General features: G+C 32.7%; 2 protein-coding genes across 3 annotated transcripts; one reads left to right on the forward strand and one right to left on the reverse strand.

The window, feature by feature from the left end:
* Positions 1 to 1133: 1133 nt before the first annotated feature.
* On the reverse strand, positions 1134 to 3710 carry LOC137833421 (disease resistance RPP13-like protein 4). Its single transcript, XM_068641773.1, has 4 exons — positions 3543 to 3710; positions 3330 to 3392; positions 3074 to 3087; positions 1134 to 2772 (listed from the first exon to the last, which is right to left on the reverse strand). The coding sequence occupies exons 1-4, from the start codon at positions 3708 to 3710 to the stop codon at positions 1134 to 1136; spliced, it is 1884 nt and encodes a 627-aa protein (XP_068497874.1).
* A 3781-nt stretch (positions 3711 to 7491) lies between these two features.
* LOC137831188 (uncharacterized) lies at positions 7492 to 10290 on the forward strand. 2 transcript variants are annotated; one of them, XR_011084360.1, is made up of 4 exons: positions 7492 to 7849; positions 8052 to 8172; positions 8472 to 8871; positions 9013 to 10290. XR_011084360.1 is itself a non-coding variant. In XM_068638764.1 (3 exons), the coding sequence occupies exon 3, from the start codon at positions 9076 to 9078 to the stop codon at positions 9535 to 9537; it is 462 nt and encodes a 153-aa protein (XP_068494865.1). In that variant the 5' UTR covers positions 7666 to 7849; positions 8052 to 8172; positions 9013 to 9075; the 3' UTR covers positions 9538 to 10290. The 2 variants fall into 2 exon arrangements, 1 of the variants encoding a protein (XP_068494865.1); XM_068638764.1 differs by lacking the exon at positions 8472 to 8871 and having other exon boundaries at positions 7666 to 7849.
* The last annotated feature ends 1981 nt before the right edge of the window (positions 10291 to 12271 follow it).

A 12271-nucleotide genomic window follows, 5' to 3' on the forward strand; every position in this document is an offset into this window, starting at 1 on the left:
CCAAATAAGAAGGAAAAATCTCAAGATACTCCTCTTTACTACGATCCCTAAACAAACAACAAAATTAGGAGAGCCTTTGTCGCTCCATCAGTATTAACCTTGATCCAATAAATACTACGAAATTTCCAAACCACTTGTATTGGAATATAGATCACAAAAGATCTAGTGTTGATTCCAAAAAATATCAAAACAGAATAATAAAAATATCATTGTGCATCTTTTTATTAAAAATATTATCTGACATTCTGATACATTCTTCTATAGAATTTATGGTAAAGTCAATGCTAATATGCTATTGGAAAAAAGTACACATGGTAAAAGTAAAATATCATCCATAAGGTAAAAGTAATAATGACAAGCCTAATGTGCTTAACCCGAGGGCTCCTACAATTTAAGAAAAGAAATAATGCCTAAGAAGGATTACTGAAATCAGGAAAAACATTTTGAATTCAAGACAGAAAAAGATAGAAGGACGTCCAAAAGACAAATTCCAAATATCTTCCTCATGATTCTCATACAAAAGTACGCATAGAACATATCATAACCCTTCTCTTTTGAATGTCCTTATCTATAGAAAGTTTGTTGTGCAAAATTTTCCAAAGCACTAAAGATTTCATTGGAGGTATAGAACTAGGCCACACCAACTTCCCCATTCATAAGAAGGAGAAGAAGAGGAGAAGAAATCTCTAGACATTTTGAGTGAGGATCACTATCATCCAACATCCAAAAAATATATTAAATTGGAAAGAGTTTTTTTTGTTATCCCTGTAAAGGACAAATACATCATCGACATACAAAACATGAGAAGGGAACACCAGCCCTTTAGGGACAACCGTGGGGAAGAATATGCTTATTAAGAACCATGAGAGAAAAATGCCTAATAAGAACTTCCTCAACTAAGTAGAAGAGAAGAGGATCTCCTTGTGTATTACCCCTATCGCAAGAAAAATAACATAGCTAGGCACAATTAAATTTAGAATATGTATATAAAATTCTGTAAATAGCACTAGGACATAGACACATGCTTTCACTTTCTTCACTCAAAAGGCTATCTATTCAAACTCATGATAATTTAGAACATATTTTATTTTCTGCAATACATAGCAGGTAACAGATCCAGCAAATTTGTTGGTTCAATTAATATTCAAATGTTTTAAGTACTTGACACGGATGATCTGCAATGAGCAAGACACATGAGCATATCCTTGAAGATCCATACTTTGGAGTTTTCCTCCTGTAATATATAGCTCACACAAACTGGTGACTATCTTGTCAGGTTTCAACCATTCTGACAAATCTTGTCCTGGAAAGCCTTCAAGATGCAATTTTTTCAACTTTGGAGGCAAACTAACCTGCCTCTCACAGTACCTTGGGTCAAACACACCCCATGATATTTTTAGCTTCTCAAGCTCTGAGAACTCTCTCAATCTTTCAAACTCTATATCTTGGATCATAGCCCCACTTCCTATGTGTATGCTGAGTTGCATTAGTTTTGACAAATGTGCAAGATCTGATATTTTGCAAGGAGTCTTGTCAGGACTACCAATCACAAATCCCTTCAGTACTTCAAGCTTAGACAGCTTCTCAATCCCCTTTGGCATTCTTTCCAACAAGTAACATTGTGACAGATTCAAATGTTTGAGGTTTCTCATCGATGCAATATCGTCTGGTAATGTTTCTAGATTGTGACAGGCCTTGAGATCGAGAGTCTCTAGTCTCTGAAGTTGAAAAATGGAATCTGGCAATGCAGATATTCTAGATATTCCACGAAGGCTAAGATATGCCAAATCCTTTTGATCCCTTAACTCCTTCAAGAATTCTTCGTTGTTCACTTCAATATGATGTTTTGGTGAAGCGTGCAGCCAACGACCAAGTTGAAGCACCTTCAAATGCTTCATTTTGGCCATTGATTGGGGTCCAAAGTTAAGATAACTTGCACCAACATTAAAAATACCTGTCAAATGGTTCCATTTAAAACCAAACTCATCACTTAGTTCAACTCTTTGTTTGTCAAGTGCTAAACATCCAGGTAGAGTATCACTGTAATGAGATGAGGTTACTATTTGTGAGTACATTCCAAAAGACTTCTCTTCATCATTTCCTAATAATGACCCACTTGACTTATGATAATGGACCAGAGGATTAATTTTAAATTTATTCACAAAGCCATACTTATGTGGTACAATTAGTTTAAGATCCGTAAGCTTTTCAAACACAAACTCACCAATTTCCTTTGCTGTTTTCATTACTTCAACCCACCAAAGAATTATATTCCTTTTCTTCATAACGGAATTCTCTGGGAAATGTAGGAGAGACAGCAAACATTTCTTTTCTAGAGGATTTAAGCTTTTATAATTTTTCTCAATCACTCCCAACTCCTCAGGTTGTGGGGTCAAAGGGAGTGATGTGCTCACTTCTTCTTTTTCACCAAGCTTCAATTCTTGAACTGTTATTCCTCGTGATTCAGGAGCATTATTTGCCCTTTGGATTTGATCAAGTGGCAGCAACTTTTTAGTTGATTCCCTTATTTTTTTACAAATGTTATCCTCCTCTTTCACCAACTTAGGTATGTTGTTGCGAAGATAGCCATCCACCATGGTTAAAGTGTCAAGTAGTTCTTGTTCATTTTTCTTCACCATGGAAAACAAATTCTTTATCTGGATCAACTCATTTTTCAAAACCTTCAAATTTGCTTCTTTGTCTGTAGTCACCAAACGTTTCAACAATGTAGGCACTGCTTTCATGGGATTTGTTCGAATAGACATTTTTTTTCTGCAATAAGTTTGAGGGACAGAGTTGTGGGAGATTGTGACTTTATACAAAAGAAAACAATGAAAGAAACAATATATTTTTGCTACAAGATTGAGGAACAGGATGGTGTGAGGGTTCGATACTTTGAATAGATTAAAGAAACAATATAGTTTTGCAACAAGATTGAGGTATCAAGTCTGACTTCTTGAAAAACTGATGAAAGAAACAAAATACTTTTAAAATACAGAGATTTTGAGACAGGGTGGAATGAGGTTTGAGACTTGGATGTAAATATTTTTTCCAAGTCATTCCTTTTAGTTACCTTTGCCATAAAAGCTATATCAATAGACAATAAGAAGCAAATCCCCAAACATGATTGACCTCATTTCTTTTCCTCCGACTACAGTCGTCTTTCCTTTCTTTCAAGCAAGGAACTAGTCTTGCAGACTATAAGAAGAGAATCCATTGACAAGTTTGAAAGGTTTATCCTTGCCTTCAAGCAAAGAACTATTCTTGCAGACCGATGAGAGAACTCATCAGTTTGACATCACTACCTTTTCCCAATGAAAATTAATTACCTTACCTATTTCTTGGTGATGAAGAAAAGGAACATTGACCTTTGTTCCAACAGTATCAAGTTTCTGTCATAAATGAAAAGCCCCAAACCTTAAATTCAGGGCATATTAGTCTAAATCTCCAATCTACACACAATAAACCAGAATTAAAGTTTGAAATAGTCAATGCCAGACTTTAGAGAAGTGCAATGAAAGACACTTCCTTAGGCCATAGACCTTCTGGATCAACCAGATAAGTATGTTGTACAGGGTGACACATATCATATTCGTCAGATACGTGGTAAGATAGGTCACAGTGCTCTCCACTGCTGGCATAGATATGAACCGAATAATTGCAACATTGTCTCTGCAAATCAGTCTCAGTATCTGTTGGAAATCCCACATCGACTAGAGATTAGGACATTTCATTGTATATAAGTGGATGCAAACCTTAACACATGAGCTGTTTTTATGAGGTTGAGTTAGACTTAAAGTCCACTTCTTAAGACCATATAAAGTCTTTTTTAGTTTACAAACTTTTCCTGATGGAATAGAAGTCAATCTAGGAGGAACAACTATGATACATCTTCTTTCAAATCTCCATGTAAAAAGGCATTGTTTATGTCTAATTGTTTGTGTATATCCCTTTGCCACTAACCTTGTTTTATACCTTTCAATTGTCCCATCAGCCTTATATTTTATTTTGAATACTCATTTGCAACCTATGACAGCTTTGTTCTTAGGCAAAAGAGCAGTCTCCCAAGTTTGATTTGACTTTAAAGCAGATATCTCACATTGTATAGCTTTGCTCAACATGTGAAGAAAGAGACATAACAAAAGATTTGTAAGAAGGTGATAAATTGCTATAAGACAAAACATAATTCAAAGGATATTTAACTCTTGAAGATGTACTGGAAACGTTAAGATTACAATGATAATCCTTTAAATACTCGGGTGATCTTTTTATTCTTGTGCTCATTCGGACAGATGGATCTGATTCAAAACTTTGTTTTATATCATGATTTTCATTGAGGTTTTGGTCTATATGGGAACAATCTACGTCTGAAACCTTAATTTGTGACTCACAATTATTATCACTGCAATTTTCAACATTATCACAAGGTGTATTTTCACAAGGTGCAAGAATGACTTGTGATGGCTGACTTAAGACAAATTGATCTTCAGCAAACAAAATTTGATCATCAATATCAGGACTGTTAGTTTCATTACTAGTATCTTGAACCCTCTGGTATGAAAGAACATGTTCATAAAAGACAACATCCCTAGACACAAAAATTTCTCTTGATTGAATATTCAACAAAATATATCCTTTTGTCTACCTTGGACAACCAATAAAAACACATTTTGATGCTCTTGGATAAAATTTTCTTCTATTTGTTGACAAAGTGCTAGCATAACATAAAAAACCAAACACCTTTAATCCATTAAAATTTGCATCAGTTTTGAAAAGCATTTCATGAGGGGAAGAATAGTTTAAAACAGGTGTGGGAAGCATGTTTATAATACGCACAACATGTATCACAGAATATGACCAATAAATAAATTTTGGGTAAATGAGATTGTATCATAAGAGCTCTGATTAGAGCTCTGATACCATGTTAAGAAGTGGGTTTTAAGCCTAACTCAACCCCATAAAACCGGCTCTATGAGGTGAGGTTTGCACCCACTTATATACTATGAAAGGCTCATCCTTTAATAGTTTTTGTGTTTATGTTGCTTGCAATTTGGTTTCTTGAGGATCTCATAAACAGTGTCTCGTTTTGCACCGCAGCATTGAAGATAAATATCAGAGTGTAGTAGCTGTTCTTGCTCAAATTACATGAATTTCATCTCTTCTTGAGGAACTTCACATTGCCTCGAACATAATAACAATATATTATGATAACTTGGGTGCAGTTCTTTATTTTATTAGAGATCAAGTGCAACAATGTTTTACTTGTCTTGTTCATATACTTGCCATTTCTAAACACATTTAACTATATTAGAGATGACCATAGCTCAATACTTATTTTTAATTTAATTGATTTAGTTTTGTATCAATTCAATGTAAAATTGTTGGAACCCTTCCACTCGACACCATCGGATCACTAAGGCCGACTTTCGTTTCTGCTCGACGAGTGGGTCTTGCAGTCAAGCTCCCTTCTCCCTTTGCACTCGAGGGCCAATCTCTGTCTGGTCTGAGGAAACCTTTGCACGCCTCCGTTACCTTTGGGGAGGCCTACGCCCCATAGAAACTAGAAATAAAAATATTTCATTGGGTGCAAACTTTATTTTCTAAGTTTATTTTACGAATTTAAGTTAGATTTAAAGTTCATTTCTTAATACAAATTTTGTATAATAATAAAATTTAAAGTAATCAAATAGAAATAAGTTAAAACTATAATATATAAATAACGTGTGATTTTTATTTTATATATTGTTTTTGTAAAATTAAGTTAGGTATAAATTTACTTATTAATTTATACTCTTTTTTTTGCAAAAAAAAATACTATTTATTAACGTATTGTCTTATATCTCCATTTGATACTAAGGACTTAAGCTCCTTTTTATTTTAATGTTAAAAGTTACTATTGATTTTAGTTTATGTACACAATCATATTATAACTAATAGAGCATTTTACTTTCTATTAGCTATTAGCAGTCTAAAATATTCTCACATCGCAATTTTTATTTCTTTAACTTAATTATAAAATTAATTTCCAATCATATAAGGGTTGTGACTATAAAAGAAATAGAGCGGGTTCGAGTTTAACCAGTGACTCCATTTTTTAAGTAAAAGTTTATATCTATATTTATTTAGGTATGAAATTTACATGTTTCTTTACGTGACAAATATACTCATACTCATACACTAATGAAAACATCATATTGTCAAGAGGTCATATATTTTCTTTTTCCAATTGTCAATTTCAAGGAAAAAATTGTAATTACATAAATATTAAAATATGATATGAAGAACACTTAAAATTAATAGTAAGAAATTTTCATGTGATGAAAATAAAAACAAATAAACACTACAAGAAAATCATGAAATAGAAACCAATTTTAGAGACTAAAAATATTAGTTGCTATAGTGACTAAATTACAAACTATTTTAGAGACTAAAAAAATTTTAATTTCTAAATTAGTTTCTATTATTGTTAAATAGTTTATAAATTGGTATCTAATTAGTTATCAAGGTTTTAACTACCAATTATTTAGATTCTAAATTTGGTAGCAAAAACCTTAGTAGCTAATTACAAAATTGAGCAACACATTAAAAAAAATATTCATAAGAATTTTGTTTTTGTTTATTTTTTATTGATAAAAAAATAAGTATTTTTTTTTAAAGAAGTGTTATTGTTAATATAAGATACGGATAATCTATGAGAATAAATTACGTAAATCTCATGAAAAAATAATCATTTCATTAGGTTTTTCAAGATGTTATTTTTTGAAGTTAATACGTAGTCTTTCTTATCTAAGTGAATTTTCACTACAAGAAAATCATTAATATTATTGAATAGAAACCAATTTTAGAAACTAAAAACAAAAATAATTAGTCGTTTAGTGATTAAATTTGAGACTAGAGACTAAAATAATTTTTTTGTTTTTAAATTAGTTTCTATTATGGTTAAATAGTTTCTAAATTGGTATCTAGTTAATTATCAAGGTTTTAACTACCAAGTATTTAGATTCTAAATTTGGTAGAAAAATCTCTATAGTTAATTAGATACCAATTTAAAAACTAATTAATAATAATATAAACTTATTTAGAAACCAGCATTTTTTTGTCTCTAAAATGATTTCTAATTTAGTGACTATAACAATTAATTATTTTTTGTCTCTAATTTGTTTCTATTCAATAAATTTTTCTAGTGTTCTCTTTATTTGCGTTGAGAAATTCTTTCCAATATTTGCTAGAAAGGATGAAGATTTGCTTAAAAAACACTTTAAAAATGATGTTCAAAGAAATGGTGTAATTAATAAAAATATTATAATCTTTTAATATGTCTTTATCATAGTGGATCCAAATTAAGTAAGTAACTGTTTTGTTGTCTGATTAGTATGATATGAACTAACAATATTAGCAGACCAAGAGGTTCATATCTGTAATGCCAAAATGATATCTGAACAAAAATGATATCACAATAGTTAGAATATCAACATTTGGATTCAAAAATAACACCGCGGCGCCTACACTGATTATTGTCAAACCAACAACAGTGGATCCGACAAACTCCAATGCAGAGAGACAAAAAAGTTTGTCTTAAAGTTGGATTTAGATATGATTTTGTCTCTTTCTTTGTTTTCTCTTGGGTAAATAAATAACCATTTTGGCTGTAAGCCATTTTGTCCTAATTTTCCCTATAAACCGAAGTTTCATTTTCTCAGATTCTAATCTCCAAAAAGATTAGCTTTTACTTTTCCCCTTCCTTTTTATGTGAGAAAATCTTAGCTGGGTCAGTTTCAAAATTTCAAATTTGAAGCTTGAGGAGTCGTGTTCCTGACTGCATTGTAATGCTTCTGAGCTTTTGAGTAAGGTAGATAACCTTGTTTCCACTCCTATGTGACTTGCATCTATAATGTATGGTTAGGAATGCTCAAACTAACAATTTGATTAAATTTGAGTAATGCTTGGTTTTTAGTTTGTTACATTTTTTAATAATATTGAGCCTTTAGTATTTTCTTCGTGTATACTCTTTAACATTGTCGAATTTAATGGCTTGTTTGTGTTTTTGGAAGTCTTTTGGTGAAGTTGCTACCCTTCTCTGGATTCTGCTTATGTAGCCCATAAGGGTTTGGTGGTTTTTAGCAGATTTGATTCTGCATCATCTTAGCTATTCTTGGTTGGTGGTCCTCTTAGGTTTGTTTCTTTACCTTTTCATCCTTTTTTTATTCATTATTTTTGTTTCCTTTATCCCATGAAGCTTGTTTAGATTAATTTCTCAGTGAACATTTCTGGAAAAGTGAAATGAGTTTCTCTATAAATTAAAATTAACCTTATCCATAAGTTAATTTATAATAGCTCTTTCATATTAGCTTCTCCAAAATCAGAGTTTTAACTTATGCATAAGATAGTATAAACTTATGCAGAAACTTATCTCTTTTTGTTCTTTTTATTTTCCTCTCCTTTAAGTGCTTATAGAGATCTTACTTAAACAGGCCCATAGTCATAAATGCATGAAGAGCAGTGTAGCTGGCATTCTCAAGCTGATATTATAAATTTATAATGTGTGGTTGGTGTCTTGCGGTTGAGAGAGGCCACATGATGTATCATGACAACATGCATTCAAATTTGTGTTTTTTTCTCCCAATAAAGCATTCTTTATTTGCTTGCCCTGCTCAGTTCTGCTGTTTATGGAAAATGGATTTTCGTGTTTTGTGATTTGCATCTCAAGCAAACATGCAGCTGTTGATGTGATGAGGATGATGCTTTGTTAGTGTGAACTTAGTTACACGTTATACCCTTTCCAACCCTTCTTGCTTGCTGTAAGATATGATGTATATCTGTACTCATCATTCCATTACTTTCAATTGTGAATTGCTAAACGGTAATCTAGAGGTACATACTTGCTAATTATGATTTTCATGTGCTATTTGCATGTATTGTTGATTCTGATGGAAATATTCATCTTTCAATTGTAAACTGGTAAATGAAAGACTAGGAGTTGTTGATCTGAATGCACCATTACATGTATAACAGATTATCTGGCTATATCCATCAGAGCTTTGAAAATTTGGGTGTTTGATTGGAGCTAAACGAAGCATGGAAGGTACTAAGGGCGATGAAGGATCCATTACAGTAGGAACCACTGGACCAATCAGCTTATTGATGACAAAGGAATTGGATCAGATGTCATGTATTCCACACCAGGATCTATCTTCAACAAGTAAACCTCGAATTTCAGTTTCGAGTTGTAGTACTACACCGAAACGACCACAACCGAGAAAATCATTTGACAGTAGTAGCAGTAGTAGTAGTAATGTTACAAACCATATAAGCTCTGGGATTGGCCCCAAAACAAAACATAATGGCAAACATACCAATCAAATACCCATGCTTGGTTCCCACACCCTTCCATTGGACGCAAGTCCAGTTATGAAGAAAAAGGAAAAGAAGAAAAAATCTAAAATTGTGGAAGTTGTGGACATCAAGTGTGGTTATGTACCTATCACAAATTCTCTTAAGAAGTTGGGTTTCTCAAAGCTCTCTGAGAGCATTACCTAAAGCTGGAATTGTATGTCAGACTTCAGGTTCTTGTAGCTGAAAGCAGAGGTTACATTTGGCTTACTGTTGTCTATTACATTCACCATAGAACACATGCTTGGCAAGAGCTTGCTACTTCCTCGCTTTTTCTTTCTAGTTTCTACTCTGGACACAGTTGAGTGTCTGGAATCAGTGCTAACTGAGGAACCCATGTTGATGGTTTTAGATTTGTTCTTCTGTGACCAGCCTTGGGAGTTTAGTTCAAGCTGGCTAAAGTACTCAATTTCTTGCATTAGAAGGGACCCAACTGTGCCTCTGGTGCCTATTTCTACAGGTGGAAATTCAGCCATTTGTTGTGTTGCTTGTGGCAAGGGTGGGCGTATGTATGCTTTGTTTTGTTGGTGTCAAGGAGAAAGCAAAATTGGGATTGAAGAGGAGCGGTTTGTTGTATGTTTGAAGAACTTTTCCACAAGCTGCGGCATTTTCTTTAGTTTCACAAAAGCTCTCCACACCATGTACTATTTATATGAAGTGCGTGGCATCTATTATGTTTATGGTTGTAGAGTTAGTTGGTGACATGACATTGTCATTCGATTCATGTGCATGCAGTAAAACACTCGAGCTTCTAACTACTGCATTATCCTTGTAACTTTATGTTTAATCATGTCTAGCTACATGCCAATAACAAGTTCATTATTTTGAGACCATGGTCAATGAAACTTGGAACAGATGAATTCATGTGAATGAAGAAACTGGGCTATCACTTTCTTTTGACTTTTGAGCAAGCCATCTTTACATTATGGTGTCTTTAAATGGCACAGGAAAATATAAGTCTGGATGGTTTTGTAAATATCTTTCCATTTGAGTGCTTTTCAGGAAGTGATTTAAGTGTGGATGATTTTGTTTTGGTTGATTGTATCCATCATATAATCTGGTTTTCGTTTGGGATGTAAAGGGCAGTGGGAGGGATATTTAACATTGTAGACTCAAAAAGACAATGCTTTAGTTATTCTCAGACTAGGATTTACAGTTTCTGATTTCACTGTTTATAATTAAAATATTTGGTAAAATGGAGAGAAGGTAGAAGATTTGTCAGTTCTTAACACTAAAATTTACTCATATTGCAACTTGCAACTGTATTATATCATTGCGCTTCACAAATCTGGTCTTGATACATTTTAGTTCTCTACATTGTGAAACCTGTGTTTTTGGTTCTTTTTTATTTTCTATATGATTTTATTGTCATCCCCCACTTTACACTACCCAAAAAAAGACTCTGCAGGTTTGAGGAACTAATGCAATCTGTCACTTTTTGTGGACCCTCTGTGCTGCATTTGTTTGTAGTGGAGTCACTCACGGGTGCTCCATTAATTGGTGTTGGACTTCTTGGACATGTATTCCTTTCACAAGATAGAAAACAAAGGTTCTTATCAAAGCTATGTAACACTTTCATTCACTAAAGGACCAATTTCTTACCATTTATACTGTGCATTTTAAGAGGACCACTGCTCATAAACTTCTACTTCGAAGGAGAAATTATGTCACTGTCATGCAAAGGAATAGATAGATCAACTTGGAACAAGTTAATGATCCTAGTTGCCTCAATTACTTAAGAGATAACCAACTTTTTGAGTGATTGGGATTAGTTTTTAACCATGGTAAGATAATATAAAGTAGCTATAAGGACAATTCCACTGTTATTTTCAATCATTTGTCACTGTTTTCTTAAAGTGTGATAAACTTTTCTGTTTCTGTTTTGCATGTGAGTGTGACAGATACTTTCATTGGTAAAAGACACTTCACATGTGATTACGTTTTTATGGCATTAGCATCATTTAAAACCCACTGTTCAATGTCCACTTCACATTGCTATCTCTTTAACTCCACTTCAAGATTTCTTTTGATAAGACTTACTTCCAAATAGTTAAGGCCAAGTGATCTTCCGCAAGTTTTTTTAGCTCATGGTAGTTTATTATTAAATTTAATTTATTATACATAACAATCTTAATTTTCTAAAATTGAAGGGTGAATAATTGAATGAACATTTATCATTTTATTTTAAAAGTTAAAACAGATTCATCTTAGAATTTTTCATATTTCAAAACATGGTACTGTTTTTTTTTATCTTAGCTTTTGTTAAGTGGGTTTTTTCTACTTTAGTGGAAAACTTTGACATAAAGAAATATGTTTGTGGTAGAGATTTGCACACTTTGGAAGTAGAGTGGATAGAGTAATCTTAAAGAAATAAGCTTTTATAACAAGAGACAGTAATCTATAGACAACTTGAACTGGGGTAAGTGGCTGATGATATTTTGAAAAATTTAAGAAACATTCTTTCAAAAATGATTTTTTAATATTACCAACTTAGTGAGTGAATAGATCCAAATAGAGATATTCATTAACATAAATGTTAGGGGCAACGGGAGTTGGATTGATTAAGCATTGTACAACTAGCCATTTTGATATCTGTGATCAATTAATGTGTTAGATTGTTTTATAACATTTAGTTAGATGTCAATGTATGAACCACAGATAACTTTACCTGTTTCTTTTCCTTTTCATCAACACACGGGGAATAAAGGAAGTTCTCTGAAAATTACCAACAGCATAGTTAAGTTCTTTTCCTTTAAATTTATTCATAACAAAACAAATTAAGAACAATACTTCAACTCAGAATTACAGAACAGAAGGAATTACAATATAAAGTAAATTTTTTCATAACAGAATAAATTAAGAACATTATAGGTTTTGAGAT

The sequence above is a fragment of the Phaseolus vulgaris genome, chromosome 6 (genome assembly GCF_000499845.2).
Source record: "Phaseolus vulgaris cultivar G19833 chromosome 6, P. vulgaris v2.0, whole genome shotgun sequence".
NCBI classification, from domain to species: Eukaryota; Viridiplantae; Streptophyta; class Magnoliopsida; order Fabales; family Fabaceae; genus Phaseolus; species Phaseolus vulgaris.